The 21195-nt window shown below is 42.5% G+C and overlaps 1 protein-coding gene across 13 annotated transcripts in view; it reads right to left on the bottom strand.

Moving 5' to 3' along the window:
• The window catches only part of TTLL5 (tubulin tyrosine ligase like 5), a 258885-nt gene that overhangs the window by 65902 nt on the left and 171788 nt on the right, over positions 1-21195 (bottom strand). For 10 of the 13 annotated variants that reach the window (XM_079769845.1, XM_079769842.1, XM_079769847.1 and 7 more), the window contains 2 exons: positions 18289-18324; positions 17255-17450 (listed from right to left, as the gene is read on the bottom strand). In XM_079769845.1, the coding sequence (XP_079625971.1) occupies positions 17255-17450; positions 18289-18324 (232 nt within the window). The remainder of the gene's footprint in view (positions 1-17254; positions 17451-18288; positions 18325-21195) is intronic. The other 3 variants (XM_079769843.1, XM_079769844.1, XM_079769837.1) reach the window with 1 other exon arrangement.

Here is a 21195-nt window from a genome sequence, read left to right as displayed (position 1 = left end):
GATGAACCACTCTAGGGAAATGTGTCCAAAGGTCCTGGGCTAGCCAGACATGAGGGGGACCCAGGGTTCTTGCATGGCCTGACAAAGAACAAAACAATTGCAGAGGCCGAGGACCGCTGTATCTTCAAAGAACCAATCCGAGATGTTCCAGCTCTGCAAACCCAAGCGGAAACGGAAGTGCTGCTCACTCACCTCCGCCTCTGACCCGAACAAGGGGAACAAAGAAAGTTCTGAGTCCATGGAAGCCAGAGGGAGCTCTGTGGGGTGCGGCAGGTCCCCAGAGGGCCCAGGAGCCCTGCCGCTGCTTCGGAGGACAAGGAACCAGAGGTGCAACAAGAGGCCAGGCCCGTGGCACTGGCTCCACACAAACCCGTTCCCCTCCACCAGGTTTCCATGTCCGGGGGCCTGAAAATCTGAGGGAGAGGCTCCATTGAAAGAGAGGAGGGAGGCAGGAATGGGCCACCCTAGGCTTCTATTTTCACTACCTCATTCCAATAAGTGAGCTTAGATGTGAAGAGTGCCTGCCAGAGGCTTGACTCAGTATGAGGGCTGAAGAACATTTATTCACTGTGGTGACAACCATATTTTCAAATTCATCGAGGTATTTGTTTTTAATGTATAGTTGGATATGCAAAAAAAAAAAATCTTGCTGGACATGCATAACCCACAGACACAGACAATAGGGTGGTGAAGGCCTGGGGCAGGGGCAGGCTAGAAGAGGTCAGTGAGGGAAAAAAGGGGACATACGTAATACTTTCAACAATAAACATTTACTTAAAAAAATAGAACAAAATATTCAAACAAAAAAAAAAATCTTGCTGGGCCATCTAAACACAAAGAGTAAATGAAAAGAACAAGATCAAAACAATGAGTATAGTAAACATCTTTGTGTAAAAAAAGGTACATATATAACAACATATACACAAAGACACAATGTTAATATCTGCACAGAACAATTCTGAAAGATTTACCAAAAAAACTGGTAACTTCCATGGAGAACTGGTTAACTAGGGGGTCAATGTGGGAGAGAAACTAATTTTTTACTATATATAATATTTATCTTTTTGAATTTTGTACCATCAATATGTAGTTATTTATTAAAAAATAAATTACAAAAAATGTCAAAAGGAAGTCGAGTTCTAGTAATATTTAAGCAGGTAACAAATTAACTCTGAGTACAAGTAGAAGTGTTCAAATAAAGCCCAAGTTTCGCCCGGCTGGTAGAGGACTGGCCATTACACGAGGCTGAAGAAGGAACTGACTGTTCCACATTTGTGGCTGCAAAACCAGGTTAGGTCATCGCGAGAGGCAGAGACCCAGGCAAGGGGGAAAGAGCGTGGCTGTGCACTCACATGCTGCCGAGGCTCAAACGGAGGCTCTGTCACTTATCAACTGGTGACCTTTTCAAGCTACTTAACCTCTCCCAAGCTTCATAACCCCTCCTCATAAGCAATTAGAATTACTTCGTTGGATTGCTGGGGATTAAATAAAGATCACATAAGCAAATCTAGCCCAAGCATTCAATAAAGAGTTCTTGAAAGAAAATTAAAGTACCAGAAACACAGAGCAAACACTCAACAAATGTTCCATTCCTTCTCGAACCTCAACCGTCCACGAAGGGCAGAATGACATGCAGCCTGCCTCCAGCTGAATGCTTGTGAGTGGCAGCTGGTTATGTATCTTTCTAGTCTCACGATGATGCTCACTAGCTGTGAAGCAAACTAGTGAAAACGAAAACATATGCTTAGGTTCCCTAGATCGTATTTGCTCAGTTCTCTTTGGCAGGAATACTCTTCTCCTCTTCTGAAGCTTATAAAAATTTATTTGTATGTCTTATCACATTTAGCACATTCTACCTTGTATTGCAGCCACTTATGTATATTTTCTCCGTCTGGACAATACACATTGGAAACGGCTGGATTTCTATCTGATTAATTTTTGTTTCACCCATGGTGCCTGGAATGACTTGTGCATAGAAGGTGTTTAAGAAACATTTACTCCATAAATGAAACAACAACACAACCCTTACATTATAACAAATATTCATTTCTTTTAGCAACAATAAATTCCTGTATAAGAGAATAGGAAAGTATGTGTTTACATAGAAATGTAATCTTGTAATAGGGCCATTCTCTGGACTCTGAATAGTGCCTAGTGTGTTATTTGTATTCAAGTCACCCCCAGCCCAACATGTAAGTAAGCCCTTCTGCAGATCCCAAACAAAAGTAAATTCACTTTCCCGGATGCGAACTTTGTGGCAGGACCTCAGACATGGATGTCTTGTAGTAATAAGAGCTGTCTTTACAGAAACAACAACATAAAATAAGTTAGGAGAACTTACTGCCTCTTGCCTGGGTATCACTTCTTCCTTTCTTTCTAATACCACTGCCCTGATTTTATTTGGGTAATGTGTGTTCAGCTAAAAATTATGTTCCCTAATTCCTCCTGTACCTAGAAAGAACAGTTCTGAAATGTAAACAGTTTCCAGGTACAGTTTTGGGGAAAGGCCTTTAAGGGAGGTAGACTGGGTTGGTACACACATTTTGCCCTTTACTATTCTTCTTACCCAGTGTGGTATCTAGTCAGAGGTGGGCAGGCATCAGGGAAAAGTTACCTGCTAAGGACTGCAGAGAAAGATAAAGACAGAAGGAACATGGGCTCCTGACAGCAAGCACCATGGAATTTGGGCAAGCCTATCTCTAGACTTGGGATTATATGGGGATAAAATGCATCTCTACCTTGTTTAAGCCATGGGGGAGGGTGGGGGAGAGGGTTCTGTTACACTGCAGCCAAATGGAATCCTAACTGAGTTGAGAAATAATTCCGAATCTACTAAAGAGTCAAGCTTGTTTAAGCCTCAATACCACATGTATGTACTGCAGCTCAGAAAAGCAGACACTCTTTTCAAATCAAAAGCTTCTAGGTTCTGACTTGTTTGGTGAGCATACTCTGATATACTGCACGGAATGAAATGATTACAACTCTATAACACACCAAATTCCAAGAAGTCCGTAATGTAGACAGGTCCCCAGGTGTTTTACCAAAGCCAAGGCTAAATGGGATGAGATTAAATCAACCAAATCTGATAAGAAACCCAGGAAAATACCCAGGCAATGTTAAAAGCAAACATATAAATGGATGTATTTAGACTAGCAGCAGCAATCCGTCTCCCCACGCCCCACAGCCTATATTAGCCCCAATCCTAGAACTCTACCAATGACAGATCACGTGAACTGTTTTGCCCTGAGAGTCGTTCATAAATGGACAGAAAAATTGTATAAAGTTCCCTCTGTACAATTTCTAAGAAATGGGAGGTTCGGGTATACAATATTAGCCCTCTGTGCTTGTGGGCTGACAACCCAGGGCTGGGGGCTGCACTGTCATCAGTCAATGTCCTGGGAATGTGAGGGCTGTGTAAGCACTGGCCTCCACTCAAGGTCTGGTCAACATATACAAGACTTTTGCTTCTTTATTGGGTGTGGGAAACAGCCATGCTTCAGCAAGGAGACTCGGAGAAAACCGCAGTTTGAGGGTTGGCTTGGCCCCAGGCTAAAGACTGGAAAGGCCCTCCTTCTCCCACAACAGAAGGGGACTCGTGGGTGGGAAGGAGGAATTTCTGATAGACAGAACGCAGGCTGCAACTTGGAAGGTCACTGGGAAGCAAGATCTGGGCTCTCTTACTAGAAAGATAATACTATTTAGAGATTAAATTCTGGGAGTTTTTTTTTTTTTTTTTTCAAATTCCTTCCAGAAAAGACTCCTTTTAGTCTTTACTTAGGCTTCTTGGTGATGAATCTTAGCTGGATGGTTCTTTATAGTAAAGTAACTCTAAATTAACTTTTTGAAAATGAAGGGGGATAGGGCAGGCAATTGGTAATCTATACTTGAATGGGTTAATGTCTCTGTGCCCTTTTTACTCTGATTTCAGAATAGCAGACATTTCTAGGTCTTATTCTCTCCACATGAGATTTCATCCTAATTTGGGATAAAGTTCCCATTACACAGAATACAAAGCCACTTCTAGCATGTTTCTGCCTGGCAGCTCCAGTCCTGGGATGTGTATCTTTCTGAGCATGTAAGACACTAATCACTCACCTTACTACAACCGGGCCCAGAGCAGTTCAAAGAACACATTAGGTCCTTTGTGCATCCATATGACGCTGTAAAAGCTCAGGGCCGAGGAGAGGGTGAGGGTGAGGGTGAGGGTGAGGGCGAGGGTAGCTGTTTCTCTTTTGGCAAAAGCAAGCTTCCAAAAGGCCTTTGTCTCCCACTGTATGGAGTTCTTGGCTGTCTTCCATTCACAATGTTTGTCAGCTGGGATAAGACTGGAGGCTGAGTGGAGAAACAGAGTACAACTTCTGGTCCTGCTACAGGGCGCTGGGCGGTGCTGCGTCCCTGAGAGGGCTGGGGCAGAACCCCTCAAAACGCTCCTGTTCATACAGAGAAAGACAGAGACACAAGCACCGGAGGCAGGACTCTGAGCTGTCAGATGTTGAACGTCCTCTGGCACATCCTTCCATTTCTAAAATCAAGAAGCCCCTTTAGCAACTAGGAAAGAAGGCTCTTTACCAGTTCAAATGATCTACTCAAGAATGTACACATGGGTGGTCACCTGGACAGAACAATTTAGGAGAAACTGATTAAGCAGCCAAAGAAAGCCACTGTGCTTCAGACAGTCCCTAAATCAAGTGTAGGTGCTAACATCTGCGCAGCAATGCAGATCGTTAAAAACAGATATTCAAATATACTCATGAGCCTCAGACCCCTTCATCTACCCAAACTGAAGATACCAACAGTAGTCGGTTGCTTCCTGTACGTGCCCCAACCAGGGATCAAAGCCGCAACCTAGGTATGTGTTCTGACAGGGAATCGAACCCACAACCTTTTCGTTGTACGGGAAGATGTTCCTCTTCTCACATCTCTCTCTAGCAATTGTGAACAAATTAAACTGCATATATCTTTTGATTGTCTAAATAAGTAAATAGTAGTAAAAAGGTAACTAATACTTTAGGAGCCTTGAACTTCTAAAACATCTTCTTTACTATTGACTAATTTTTACTTCTGGCACAGGGGGTTGAATGATAATGCCATGTACATTTAAGGTTACAAGTAACACATAATAGAAGAGATATTTGCACACGTTCACTGAAGCTTTAAACAACAGCTAAGCTGTAGAAGCAATCTCAATGCCCACTGACAGATGAATGGATGAAGAAAATGTCTCTACCTACAATAGAATATTATTCAGCCTTAAAAAAAAAAAAGAAATCCTGTCATATGCAACAAGATGGATAAACCTTCAGGACATTGTGCTAAATGAAATAAACCAATCACAAAAAGAAAAATACTGCATGATTCCACTTATATAAGATATCTAAAGTAGTCAGACTCATAGAAACACAAAGTGGAATGGTGGTCGCCAGAGGTTGAGGGGTGAGGGATATGAGAAGTTGTTCATGAGTATAGAGTTTCGGTCATTGTAAAATAATGTACATATAGCTAACAATACTGTACACTTAAAAATTGAGAGGGTAGCCCTGGCTGGTTTGGCTCAGTGGATAGAGCACCGGCCTGTGGACTGAAGGGTCCTGGGTTCGATTCCTATCAAGGGCACATGCCTGGGACTTGATCCCCAGTAGGGGGCGTGCATGAGGCAGCCAATCAATAATTATCTCCCATCATTGATGTTTCTATCTCTCTCCCCTCTTCCTTCCTCTCTGAAATCAATAAAAATATGTATTTTTAAAATTAAGAGGGTAAATCTATACTATGTGTTTTTGTTACAATGAAACAAAAGGAATACGTAACAATAAGATCAATGAAACTTTATTGAGCTTTTACGATGGGTCAGTACCGCTCTGAGCACTTTACATGTTATCATTTCATCCTCCCCAGCATTTGAGGTGGATCCCATCATCATCTCCACACACGAACCAAGTAAGGAACCATGGCACGAAAGGTTCCACAATTTGCTCACCATGACAGTTACTAAGACACCCATGGAGGAGTCTGACTTCAGAGCCCCACTGCACTGCACGGCCTTCCTTATTTATGCTATGCTGACTTCCTATTACATTAAATCCACTGAAATAAAATCCTCCTTCCAAAGCAAATCTAAAGCAAACCTAGCGATATGTCCAATTTTCATTAGATACATGTAGAAAACAGAATTTCACTTTCTTTACTCCAAGAGGAAAAGGTTAAAAAGTTTGTAAGCAAATCATTACTTTATTTTTTAAATATGTTTTTATTTATTTCAGAGAAAGAGATAGAACTTCAATGATGAGATAGAATTATTGATCAGCTGGCCTACTGCACGCCCCCTACTGGGGATCGAGCCTGCAGTCCAGGCATGTGCCGACTGGGAATCAAATGGTGACCTCCTTGTTCATGGGTCGACACTCAATCAATGAGCAGCACTAGCCGGGCCATCTTATTTATTTAAAAAGTTAAAGAATGTATGTATGTATTTATGTATATAAAAGTAACCTCAAAAGATCAGTGATGGCCCAGATTGAGAGTTCAATTGGTGAAAAAAGAATTTATAGCTTCATTTTCAATGATCTCTTTAGATAAACCCTTTATCTGCTAGCAGTTTTAGGGAATTATTTATATATCAGGACCCTTGTTCCCCTAATAAAAGGTTTGTGTCTTACATCTCCTGATTAGTAAAATGAGCTAATTAGACAAGGCAATCTCTAGGTTCCCTTACAACTTTAAATTCAGAGTTTATAAAGATCAAACTTGTCTCTGTCTTCAAATGCATAATTTGTTTTATTTGACTCAGAATCTCGTATGGTTGATCTACGGTGTATCTTGCACAGACTTGCTGTGATGTTTATTAAGCTTTTCCCGTGCCTGCATCCATATCAGATGGATGAGCTTCTTTATGTTTAAAGATGAGGTCTTCCCTCACCTCACAAAGCTACTGCAGAGAGTCACTCATGCCCACAGACAAACAGAAATAAGCCACAGGTCACAGAGTGAGGGAGGAAACGCACTTCTCACCAGGCAGCTGCAGTAAAGCCACATTTTAAGAATATGCAACAAACAAGATCAATCCTAAGCAGCTGATAGGTGGACAATTCTTTTATTATACCCACAACCATGTAGAGTTCTGCATTTTGCTTCATTAAGCCGATTCTTTCTTTTGTATTTGTGTATATGAGTGTATAGCAGCAGCAATAAGATTGGAATGCCTATGTGACTGATGATAAATGTGTAAAGCAAGAAGCAAAGGAAGAGTCCCTCTACCAAGGTACGGTGGGAGCGTGGAAAGGGCTTTGGAAGCCCTCCCGCCTGGGCTGATGTTCTCTCTGCGATCAGCTAGCTGTGCAGCCTTGCATCAGTTACTCCAACTCCGTGCGCACCCGTTTCCTCACCAGTGGCATGAAGATACTACATCTAGCACTTAGGTGACTCCCACTATACGTCCATTTCCCTGCCCTCACTTTCCTCCCGCTAAGCTTCCAGGGGGACACTACTCTAGGAGCAGCTCAGAAAACAACCTGATGGAAACCAGGGGGCTCCTATTACTATTAGTAATGAATCAGCATAATGAACTGAGGTCTGCATTATAATAATGCATTAAGAATTAGATTTATATGGTACTGAACAAGCAAGCATAACATGAATCATGCAAAGGTGTCATCTGTGGTATTCATACTCATAGGCACCTGCCATATTTCCTGGTAGTCTTCTCAAAAACACCTATCAGAGAAATAAAATTAAAATAGTATGACCAGTAAAAATAACAGGATTGAAAGACCAAACCATGTGTTATACAGATGACGTGTTGTAGAATTGCACACTTGAAACCTATATAATTTTATTAACCCATGTAACCCCAATAAATTTAATAAAAAATTTAAAAAGGCCAAAGTGATCATTAGAGAGATAATTCCTGTAATTAGTAACAATCCACATAAGTGCTCACAATCTCCAAAGTTCCAGTAGTCCCTAATACTATTACTGAATAAAAGAAGCACAAGGGAGGGTAAAGTAAGGGCATTTCTAAGAGTTGTAAGCCCAGAAACACCTTCTTAAGACATTTCTTGAAGAATCCGTGTTAACCGGAATAATGTCTAGGCCTGAGTTTACCGATGTTTAAGTAAACTGTTTCTTTTGAGACAGTACATAGTTAGGGTACCTGACAACAACTTTTCAAATATAGTTTTATAGGTGTCAATAAGTGCTTGTTGAGTGTATGAACTGAAGCTTAAAATTTATATAATAACTAGAGGCCTGGTGCACGAAATTCGTGCATGGAGGGGGGTTGTCCCTCAGCCCAGCCTGTACCCTTGCCAATATGGGACCCCTCGAGGGATGTCTGACTGCCCAATTAGGCCCGATCCCGGTGGGCAGTCGGATCCCTAAACGGGCAGTCAGACATCCCTCTCACAATCCAGGACTGCTGGCTCCCAACTGCTTGCCTGCCTGCCTTCCTGATTGCCCCTAACCGCTTCTGCCTGCCAGCCTGATCACCCCCTAACCACTCTGCTGCCAGCCTGTTTGCCCCCAACTTCCCTCCTCTGCTGGCCTGGTCACCCCTAACTGCCCTCTCCTGCAGGGTTGATCACCTCCAACTGCCCTCCCTTGCAGGCTTGGTCCCTCTCAACTGCCCTCCCTTGCAGGCCTGGTTCCTCCCAACTGCCCTTCCCTGCTGGCCATCTTGTGGTGGCCATCTTGTGTCCACATGGGGGCAGGATCTTTGACCACATGGGGGCAGCTATATTGTGTGTTGCAGTGATGATCAATCTGCATATTACTTTTATTTGATCAATCTGCATATTACTCTTTTATTAGATAGGATAGAGGCCTGGTACAGGGGTGGGGGCCAGCTGGTTTGCCCTGAAGGGCGTCCCGGATCAGGTGGGGGTTCCCTTGGGGCGTGGTCAGCCTGAGCGAGGGGTCTTTGGTGGTTTGCAGGCCAGCCACGCCCCCTGGCAACCCAAGCAGAGGCCCTGGTATCTGGAATTTATTTTCCTTCTACAATTGAAACTTTGTAGCCTGGAGTGGAGCCACGCTTGGGGCTCACTCTGAGGCCGGCAGCCATTTGTGTTGGGGTTATAATTGAAACTTTGTTGCCTTAAGCGGGTGGGCCCGGCCAGGGTGTGCAGAAAGTTTTGCTTCCCCTGTTGCCGGCAGCAACCCTGGCCTGCTCTCTCAAGCTCCAATCTGCCGCCATTTGTTTGAATTTGTTTACCTTCTATAATTGAAACTTTGTAGCTTGAGTGGAGGCTTAGGCCTGACCAGGGCAGGCGGAAAGCTTGACTTCCTCTGTTACCTAGGAAACCTTGCTCTCTGTGGCTGTAGCCATCTTGGTTTGGGTTAATTTGCATGCTCGCTCTGATTGGCTTGTGGGCGTGGCTTGTGGGTGTGTCGGAGATATGGTCAATTTGCATATTTGCCTATTATTAGGTAGGATACATATGGCTACTATTTATTGAACGCCTTAATAGTGTGTCAGGGAGGTGGCATATAGCATGATAGCCGAGAGCTTGGATGCTGGAGGCTGACACACCTGGGTTCAAATCCCAGCTCTTCCATTTGTTACTTATGTGACCCTAATAAAGTTATTTAAATGATGTCCTGTTTTTCCATCTATAAAAGGGGTTAATAAGAGGGCAGGTGTGCCTGGCCAGCATGGTTCAGTGGTTGAGTGTTGACCTATGATCAAGAAGGTCACGGAGTCAATGCCTGGTCAGGGCACATGCCCAAGTTTCTGTCAATCCCTAGTGTGGGGTGTGCAGGAGGCAGCCAATCAATGATTCTCTCTCATCATTGATGTTTCTATCTCTCTCTCCCTCCCTCTCTGAAATCAATAAAAAAATATAATTTTTAAAAAGATGTCAGTTGTGAGGATTCAATACAAATATAACTTCTGGTTCAGTGCTTCATACATCATAGTGTCCCGAGGATTATAATCCTCATGATAACTCACGGGTATATTATCATCTCCATATTAGAGATAAGCAAACTGAGGTTTAAAGATGTTTGAATAACCTGTCCCAGGTCCCAGGGATAAGATTTAAACTGAGGGTTATCTGACTCCAAAGCTTGTTCAGCGTGCTTATTTCAAACAACTGGATGTAGTTTTACATGTATTATTTCACATATTTTCAATGTGTTTGTATGAGGTAAGACAAAGAAAAGAGTTTGATTTGACAAAATCTACTAAATCAAATGGTTCTAGGAAAATTCATCATCATTACCATCATCATCATCTAGAAACTAAGTGTTATAAGAGTTCCTGATAAAGGTCAGAAGGAAAACCAAAACAGAACAAAAAACCCAACCCAAACCAAACAAAACCAAAAAAACAAAGCAGCAGTAGGTTATGACATTTAAGTCAACCTGCCCCGGGAATCTAAGCACACAGGCCTCAGTTCTCTCCCTTGCGTACATACCCCCAGCGCACCCCCCTCACAAGTACTGTTAGAAACACGCAGAGACTCCCCTGCGCAGCGAGTCTGTTTGCTTGCTCTCTTTGTGCCATGCTGAGGAGCTAGCGTGTTATTGCTGGCTGCCTGGAAAAGCCGGTGCCTGCTGAATTTCTCTCTTTCCCCTCCCCCACAACACAAACACATAGCAGCTGAAGACTTGGAGACACGGTATTCATTCCACCAGGGGGGCAGAATTTTTCTAGACGCATGCAATGAACTTTTAGGAGCAGAATAACAAGACTTGGCTGGGTTTATATGGGAATCCTTTCCACACCTGTGAGGTTGTGCACACATGTGCGCGCGCGTACACACACACACACACACACACACACACACACACACACCATTAGCAAAAAGCTCATTATATATGGCCCTTAAGATGTTACTAGCACACGGAAAGACCCCTTGATGAGAACACTGAGCTGTCTGCCCCCCTGCTAATCTGAAAAAATTGGGATGGTGGGAAGGGGGAGGTAAAGAACAGATGGAGAGATGGAGTGGAAAGATGAGAAGAATTTAGGATGCACAGTTTTCTCCTGCCTTGAGTTATTTCACTATGTTGAAAAGTAAGTCTACTAAAAATTGAAGGGCTTTAGGAACCAGTAAAAAATTAAAATCCCCCTCTCCAACTTGGTCGTTAAAAGAAATTTCAGCAATTCTGCCTTGGCCATCAAAATGTCCTTAATTTTTCTGTTTTGGGGCTTTTTTTTTTTCAGTCTGGATGAGGCCGAGAAGAGAGTGGGAGGGAAGGAGAGGGGGCTGGGAGCATAAGTTTAACAAAGGATCACTTTAACAGAAACTACTGAGTAATCGCTCTGTCCTGGGCCAAGAATAACATCAGCTCAATGTCGGCAATTAGAATCAGGTCAGTCAGGCCTCACAGCCTGCGAAGCCCTCCTCACAGACCCCAGCATGGAGGGCTACTCATGCTGATGTCACCAAGTCAACCGTTGCTGAAGAAAGTCCCACGACTCAGCTGAAAGAAAAGTTTTTAACCTTTTCCTTCAGGGGCAGGAAGCCAGTCTGAGAAGGAAGTGAGAAACAGAGGGAAACTAGAGAGGAGACACACACAGGGACACACCAGCACATAGCAGTCATTTCCCCATCCTTAGACTACTAAGATCTTGCCATTTCCCCAACCACCCTGACACTCATTTTAAATGAATTAATATATGTGAAGCACCCGGAATAGTGACTGGACCTCAGTAAGTGCTTACTAAGTGTTGTATGATTATTAAAACACAGAGGGAAGAATGTGTCCCATTACTTATCTCTTATCCACTAAAAAACTTGAATGCTGGGAGCAGTGGTTGCTGAGCACAATGTACCTGATAAGAAGAGTGAGCAAGGAGGTTTTCAAGTTTGGAGTGAGAAGATAGAAACAAAGTTCCTATAAAAAATGATTGCTGAAAATTTTATAAGGGCAACATTAAGATTTAACATATTCAGTCTCCCTTCCAAAGGACAGAAAACAAATAACAAAGGGGAACATTTGTAATCTCTTTCCCTCTAGTCCAATGTTTCTCAACGTGTGATACCCAGAAAAGCAGCTTTAACACTCATATACACAAATACAAATAATTTCCAGCAGTATCACCTGGAAACTTAGAAACAAAAATAAGTGAGCCCCATCCCAAATCTACTGAATCATAAATGGGGTTGGGGAAGCAATTGGTAAACACAATAGGCTCTCCAAGGGGTTCCGTGGCTCAAAACCAGGGGTCTACAAACTAGGGCTTGCAGGCCAAATCCAGCTTGCTGCCTGTTTGGTAAATAAAGTTTTATCAGAAAACAGCCACAATCATTCATTTACATATTATCGATGGCCGTTTTCATTCTCCCATGACAAAGTTGAGTAGTTGCCACAGAGACCCTATCTACAGCCTGAAAGGTCTAAAATACTTACTATATGACCATTTACAGAATAAGTTTGCTGAACTCTGCTCTGATTTGGGACAATGTCTTGAAAAAACAAAAAACAAAACGAAACAAAAACCCCAAACACCAAAACTGCTGGTTTTACCCATCAATGTGTAAAAGCTCACAGTTTCCATTTTATCACGCTCTCTATCAAAAGGACCGAATCCCACCAATGTCTTTGTACCTCTGTCCCTGGAAACCTTTGCCAACGGTGCTGGGTGACTTTCCTCTCCCACGCCCATGTTATAGGACCAGTTTTTAGTAGGAGTAGATTCAGTGAACAAACATTCCTAGATTTATGAGTGAAGTGCTTGACAGATATGGAGATCAAAACCAACTCCACATGAATGTTTTGAGATGCCATTTCCAAACTCATATCCTGAATCAGAGTGGGCCTTCTTGAAATGAATGCCTTCAGTAAACTGGCTACTATCTGCAGAAAAGGATGGAGAACTTTCTCTGCAAGTAATGCAAGAAAGGCTGCAAGATCTTCCCAAAACCTTTTTTAGGAGCTCAGTATGAAAAGCACTGTCCATGTACATAATTAATATATGGTAACATGGTATACACTCTAATATAATCATACCTAATAAAATGGTAATATGCAAATTACCATCACTCCGCTACGCCCACGATTGGGCCGGCTGGAGGCGCGGGGGGCGGGACTCAGGGTGGCCGATTGGCTGGCGGTAGGAGCGGGGGGCGGGGGGGGGGCGGCTTAAACGGCCGGCGCTGCTTAGGCCGGCGCTGCGGAAGACGCTGGTGGCGGAACTCGGGGTGGCCGATTGCGTGGCTGCTGGCACCAGTTTTCCACCAGCAGCAGTTTTCCTCTGGCCACCCGCCCGATCAGAGCGCCTCCCGATCGGAGTTCCTCTCGGGGTGGCCGATCGTGCTGGCGGGAGGCGCTCTGATCGGCGGGTGGCCAGAGGAAAACTGCTGCTGGCGGATAACTGGTGCCGGCAGCCAGGTGAAGGAAAAGTCTATTGCACGAAACTTCGTGCAATGGGCTCCTAGTATATGATAAATGTAATAAGTACAATATAATATAATATAATATAATATAATATAATATAATATAATACAATACAATAAATATAATACTAGAGGCCCAGTGCACAAAATTCAGGGGTCCCTCAGCCTGGCCGGTGCCATCTGGCAGTCTGAGAGCCCTCAGGGGATGTCTGACTGATGGCATGGGGAGCAGGCCTAAGCCAGCAGTCGGGACATTCTTAGTGCTGCCACGGAGGTGGGAGAGGCTCCCACCACTGCCGCTGCACTTGCCAACTGTAAGCCCAGCTTCTGGCGGCTAAATGGCGCTCCCCCTGTGTGAGCGCACTGACCACCAAGGGGCAGCTCCTGTGTTGAGCACCTGTCCCCTGGTGGTCAGTGTGCGTCATAGCGACCGGTCATTCCGCCGTTCGGTCGATTTACATATTAGCCTTTTATTATATAGGACTAGAGGGGCCTGGTGCACGAAATTTGTGCATGGGGGAGGGGAAGGGGTGTCCCTCAGCCTAGCCTGCACCTCTCCAATCTGGGACCCCTTGAGGGAAGCCCGACTGCCTGTTTAGGCCCAATACCACCTAAACGGGCAGTTGGACATCCCTCTCACAATCCAGGACTGCTGGCTCCCAACTGCTCGCCTGCCTGCTTGCCCTTAACCGCTTCTGACTGCCAGCCTGATCACCACCTTAACCACGCCCCTGCCAGGCTGATCGACACCTAACTGCTCCCCTGCCAGCCCGATTGCCCCTAACTGCCCTCCCCTGCTAGCCTGGTCACCCCTAACTGCCCTCCCTGCAGGCCTGATTGCCCCAACTGCCCTCCCTTGCAGGCCTGGTCCCTCCCAACTTCCCTCCCCTGCTGGCCTGATCGCTCACAGCTGCCCTCCCCTGCTGGCCATCTTGAGTCCCCATGGGGGCGGCCATCTTTGACCACATGGGGGCGGCCACCTTGTGTGTTGGGGTGACGGTCAATTTGCATATTACCCTTTTATTAGATAGGATAATATAACAAACATAAAGAATCCTTTAGTGTCCTGTTTTATTAACAGGTCTATCTTGTGAATGAATGATAGGTAAATCAGATTTCAAGTCTATCCACTGCTCTTAAACCAAATTGTTAGTTATATCAATGACTACCTACTATCAAGTAAAATAAATCCAAAGCATAAGAAGTTCATCAGAGAAACCATCTCTATTCTAAAGAGTAATCCAAGGACAGACATGCAGGACATATTGAGAATGCAAGCCATGCTTCAATCAACAATTTAGTGGTAATTCTAATAGTCAAGTCTAGCACATTCATAAGGTAAGCTGAAAACAGAGGCTTAAAATCTCATAGGGTTTTGTTCCTTTTGTGAAGTGATTCTTGTCCTCTGAAATAAAGTGCCCTAAGTTACTAAACATCCTTAATGTTAGAACATTTAATATCTTATTTGCTATTTTATTAGTTATAAACTCTTCAAGCTAATCGAATTTAGTCTTTTTAGCTCCCTCACAGCCCCAGTACTTTACTCTTCCTCGTTTTTATCTAAATAAAACTATGGGTTAGAAGAACTGAGGGAAGAAAGAAAATGATGGTATAAACATATATAAAACTGTGATGAATGATCTTCTGTTCCCTCTCCAGGAGACACGAGCTAACTCCCTTCTTGGGAGTTCTGAGTCCTCCCTAAGATAGATATTCTGACAGATTCAAAAAAACATATTTTCCATATACTTCATAGTTCAGTGAAACTCAACCAGTATAATCCTCAGTGAAAAAAAAATCCACACAAGAATGGTAATACTCTGAATTTTCAAAGGAATGTGAGTTGCTGGAAGCTAATCAAAAGAATGAGGACTTATAAATGAAGCAGTTTCTAAACGTGAACATTAGCAAAACTGTCTCCTTCTTCAAAACTTTAATGCCCTGCAAGCACCACCTTGTTTTTTTTTTTTAAATCACCCACCATTTCAAGGTATGGAAGCATTAAAAATTACAAGAGACCAACTGTCTAGATATGTCAGGTCATGGATTATAAGATTATATTCCCATATGAGGAATAAGGCTACATATGACACCTCCACTATCTAGTATCCGATTCAGTTGGTATTCTCAAGTACTTTGAATGATGTTGGGCTTTAGAAGTTTAGGAGTTTTTAAAAATTTAAACATTAAAAAATATCAAAGACACCCATTTATATCTGCAATTGTGAAAACGCAAACTGGCTTAAATGGCTTCTCTATTCCTTAGACTTTCTAGAATAGAACATTTCTACCAGACAAAGGGCAGTGTAGTGATCAAAATGAGATGCTACATTACATATTTTCCAGATGAAAAGTGTGGGTATTTCTCTAGAAAAACAACCTAATGAACTACTTCACAAATGTCTGCACTTAGAATTTCTCAATTATAATGAATTAATCCTATATAATAAAAGCCTAATATGCTAAGTGTCTGGTATTCTGGTCGGCCATTCAACCAATCAAAGCGTAATATGCTAATGATATGCTAAGACTGCTCAACTGCTCACTATGACGTGCACTGACCACCAGGGGGCAGACGCTCCAACTGGTAGGTTAGCTTGCTGCTGGGGTCCGGCTGATAGGGACTAAGCAAGATGGGCTGGACACGCCCTAGAGCCCTCCCATGACCCCTCCCCAGCTGGCCAACCATCCAAGTCCCTCCCTGGCCCCGACTGTGCACTGGTGGGGTCCCTTGGAGAGCTGTTTTCGGCCCTATCCCACAGGCCAGGCCCAGGGACCCCACTGGTGCACAAATTTGTGCACTGTGCCTCTAATAATAATATACAGAGTACACTAAAACAGATAAAGGTAATCAAGTGGTGAATGATACTGAAATAAAAAAATATGTTTGAACTGGGATAGTAGTTGAAAAGATAAGTAATGATAGCACAATGACAATTGTTTTATTTAGAAGAAAAACTTTGGTAAACATTGCCTTAGCCATAGAGTGAATTTTAATTTTGCACAAACTAATGAACACTACATTTTTATAAAAAGAGCAAATGACAAAAAATTAAGCTGATAGAAGACATATCTTTACATAACCAAATATCAGGGAAGCTCATAGAATCAATACTGATTCAGCCCAATAGAACATGTGGAACATGGTAACTGAGTCTAATGATAATCCTGAATCATAAAGAAACGTTTAACTCTTTATGGCCTGACTTTTCTGTGAAGTCATCCTTTTTCGGTAATGGAGGCCATACTGATATACAAGTGTAAAATACTCAGATAGCTCCCTCACACATATATTCAAAAAGAGTTTCTGTCATGTTATAGACGGTGAGTAGGGACTCAATATTTCACTAGAGCATAGCTCCATGACAGCAAGGATTTTTGAGTACATTTTATATTTTTGTTTATACTGTTTTGAGTACAAACTATCAAACCAGAAGACCAACAACTTAAGTTATGACCATTTCATATAAGAACTTCAAAGTGATTTATTCCTTGAAAAGTTTGATAGGTCATGAAGGATTAACATGTACTTATATGGGCCAAGTCTATGAAGGCAAAGACAGAGTACACTTAGAAAAAGATTAATAAAAATGCTAGCTTCTAGGTACCTGAGAATTAGACCCTTTTGGGAAGTTACTAAACTAAGATCATATAATAGGAAGGGTAACTACTACACTAGAGACTTTTGTGGGGAAACATTCAAATGAAAGAAAGGATGTCACAACTGGTTCGGCATCACTTTACAGCAAAGCCAAGGCTATGGCTTCAGAACATTTCTTCCCTGAGAGCAGATTCCCCAGGAACCGTCCAAGCCATGATGGTGTTGGTAAACTGTATGCCTACATTTTTCCATTGACATTATTGTTATTTTTACCAATAGAAGGAAGATATTAGCACTTGGAAAAGTCTTGAATTACCTGGTGCCGGGCTCGACTCTGGTCCAGAAGCTGCCGGGACTGAAGTTTTTGTTGTTCAAGTTGCTGCAGGGCAAAATGGAGTTGGTAACTGCCAGCCGTGGGGTGATACTTGTGCTGGGGGACTACCCCTGTAGCCTTGCTATACGCGTTGTTTTCTACCTCTCCCTCCCAGGCAAAGCCACCTGTTTGGAGGCCCCTAAAGGGAAAAGAAAGCAGATTTCTTAAGGTGGTTGGGTGAACAAACTTAAGGGGAGAAATATCTCAGGTATTTTTCCTTTATAGAACTAAACACAGTTTGAATTACAAATCTATTTGTGTGATAAATGATCTGAATCACCCACTAAAATGTAGCTCCATGAACATAAAGACAGGGTCTACTCTGCTCTCCTTTCTATTCATTGTTTTTAAAAAATATTTTTTTCACTGATTTCAGAGAGAAAGGGAGAGAAAGAGAGAGAGAGAGAGAGAGAGATAGAGAGAGAGAGAGAGAGAGAGAGAGAGAGAGAGAGAGAGAAACATCAATTATGAGAGAAAATCTTTGATCAGCTGCCTCCTGCACGCCCCACACAGGAGATCAAGCCTGCAACCCGGGCATGTGCCCTGACTGGAAATTGAACCGTGACCTCCTGGTTCATAGGTCATCACTCAACCACTGAACCATGCTGGCCGGGCTATTTGTAGCTCTTATAAGGCTTGGCACATGGCCCATGCTCAATAAACATCTGTTGCATGTTAATTAATTAAAATAGTAATTTCACCTCCCTGTGACTGCCACAAGGTCCCTAAAAGGAGCCCAGAGAGTTTCGAATGCAGGATAGTAGGTTAAAGTAGGAATGGAGGCACAATCATCTTCTCTAACATCAACTTTAAAAGTATAGGGGTGAATTATACAGAATTCGTGGTTTTTTAAACCATCCAATTGTGAACTATCTAAATCTTTTAAACAAGTGTTCACATATATTTGGGCTTACATTCTCATCATAGGATGAAATAAATGGTGTGAAAAGATATATTTGCCATTATTCTAAACTTACCTCATAGCGTCTTCCTCATCCAAGCTGACACGTAGCCTGAAAAGAGGAGAAAGGGAAAGGGCCTGTGGCCTTTTGGACTGTTTAGTACCCATGCTCTGCTATTTGCTAAACACTATCTTCCTTGTCCAAATTATAAAATTTAGATTCTGGTGCCTCGTCTGTGTACATCTGAGTCAGTCTTCACAACTACAGGTTCCTACATATCTCTAATCTCTTCCAGGTAGAAAATCCCCATTATACCACGTAACACCCATGAGGATGGCTATTATTAAAACAAAACCAAATCAATGGAAAATAAAAAGTGCTGGCAAGCATGTGGAGAAAGTGGAACTCTCATGGATAGCTGGTGGGAATGCAAAACAGTATGACTGCTGTGGAAGCACTCTGGTGGTTCCTCAAGAAGCTTAAAACAAAAATTCCATTATGACCCAGCAAGTCCATTCCCAGGCATATATCCAAAATAATTGAAAGTAGGGACTCATATACTTGTATATAGAGCATTATTCACAATAGTCAAAAGGTGAAAACAACCCAGCTGCCCATTAGCAGATGAATGGATACACAAAATGTGAGATATACATACAATGGAATATTCTTCAGCCTTAAAAGGGAAGAAATTTCTGACACATGCTACAACAAGGATGAACTCTGAAGACATGCTAAGTGAAATAAATCAGTTACATAAGGGATTTCACTTATATGAGGTACTTAAAATAATAAAATTGAGAGATAGAAAGTAGAATGGTGGTTGTCTGGGGCTGGAGAGACAGGGGAATAAAGACTTATTGTTTAATGGATACTGGGTTTTAGTTTGGGGTGATGAGAAAGTTCTACAGATAGATGGTAGTTATGGTTACACAACACTGTGAATGTACTATATGCCACTGAACTGTACACTTAAAATGGTAAATTTTAGGAGATCCAAGATGGCACTGGAATAGGTGGATGTCACACTCACCTCCTCCCAGAACCAAACTGGAATTATAACTAAAATATAAAGCAAACTACCTGAATAACCAACTGAAGACTAGCTGAAGAGAAGTCTTACAACCAAGGATTTACAGAAGAAGCCACATTAAGTCTGGTAGGAAGGGCGGAGACATGAAAAGGGCTGGCCCTGCTCCCATGGGTGGCAAATGAGATTTCAAAGGGATATCTCAGCTGCAAAGGTTACCCCTGAGAAGCATGGGCATCAGCCCAGAGCACTAGAGCCGGGAAGAGGCACCCACATAACACCTGGCTGTGAAAATCATCAGGGATTCTGTCTGCTGGGAAGAAATGGTAGTCTGCTAGAGACACAGGCACTCTCTTAAAGGTTCAACACACAAAATCTCGTTCCGCATGCACCCAGGCCATGCAGAGGCAGGCAGAAACTGTATTGCTTTGTAGCTCCAAATAGGTTGCCAAGAACCAGTCACAAGCAGTGTCTGACATTGGCCTGCACCAGAGTCCCTTCCAAGAGGCCTCAGAACAAATACACCCAGTGGCCAGCTTCAGACATCTCTGACCATGATATGAAACTAGAAATCAATCATAAGAAAAAAAATCGAAAAACACACACACACGGAGGCTAAATAACAGGCTACTAAACAATGAATAGGTTAACAATGAGATCAAGGAAGAAATCAAAAGATAGCTTGAAAAAACTGAAAATGAGAACTCGACAACCCCAAATCTATGGGACATAGCGAAACAGTCTTAGGAGGGAAATCCAGAGCATTACAGGCCTATCTCAAGAAATAAGAAAAATCTCAAACACTCTAACTTTACACTTAAAGGAACTTAAAAGAACAACAAACAAAGCCTAAAATGAGCAGAAGAAAGAAAATAATAAAGGTTAGCATGGATGGACCTGGAGAGTATTATGCTTAGTGAAATAAGCCAGCTGGAGAAAGTTAAGTACCATATAATTTCACTTATATGTGGAATCTAATGAACAAAATAAACTAACAAACAAAATAGAAACAGACTCTTAGATACAGAGGACAGACTGACAGCTGTCAGAGGGGAGGGGAGTTGGGGGACTGGTGAAAAAGGTGAAGGGATTCAGCAAACAAACAGAAAAACTCATAACACAGACAACAGTATGGTGACTGCCAGAAGGAAAGGGGGTGGGGGAAGTAGAAAAGGGTAAAGGGGGGATAACCTGACTTGGGGTGGTGAACACACAATACAATATACAGATGATGTAGTATAGAAAGTACACCTGAAACCTATATACTTTTATTAATCAATGTCACCCCAATAAATTCAATATTTTTTTAAAGAGTGGTAAATTTTATGTTATGCATATTTTACCACAATTTTTTTAAAAGGTCCCCATATATTTTAGAAGTCTCATTTAGCAGTCCTTCCATCTCCTTAATACTTTTAGTTATTCTCTGAAACTTCTTTAACTATCCTGAATTTTTTTTTCCTCTTTAAGGTATAATGACCAGAATATTGTACCTAGAAGAAACTTTAAAAATCTCATATTCAAGATTTTTAAATCTTACCCCAAACCCTGCTTACAGAAATGAATAGTGCCCAATTTAAAGGTTCAACACACACAACCTCATTCTATATGCATAGTGATTTAAATCCTCATGTGATTCTTTCCTTTATAAATGTCCTTTGGTATTAATGGTCATTCCAATGGCAGAGATGCAGCAACACTGAGGTGAGGTTGCAGACCTCCCTGGTCCTAACCTATAGGCTGCCTAGTTATGTACAGCCTGGGTCCTAATGACCCTGACAGAGACCTGTGGGGAGGAGCAAAATGGGTGCCAGCTGATCCAGAAGTCCCTGCCCCTTTCTTGACCTCCCTCACTCATATCTTGGTCTCTGCTTGGATTTCCCTGCTTTCAAAGAGCTTTCTAAGTACCTAGTTCAGAGAAAGTCTGTGTAATGTATTCCGAAGTCAGTGGA

Source organism: Cnephaeus nilssonii (assembly GCF_951640355.1).
Source record: "Cnephaeus nilssonii genome assembly, chromosome: 4".
Lineage (NCBI taxonomy): Eukaryota > Metazoa > Chordata > Mammalia > Chiroptera > Vespertilionidae > Cnephaeus > Cnephaeus nilssonii.
This window is presented reverse-complemented; position numbering and strand designations above follow the sequence as displayed.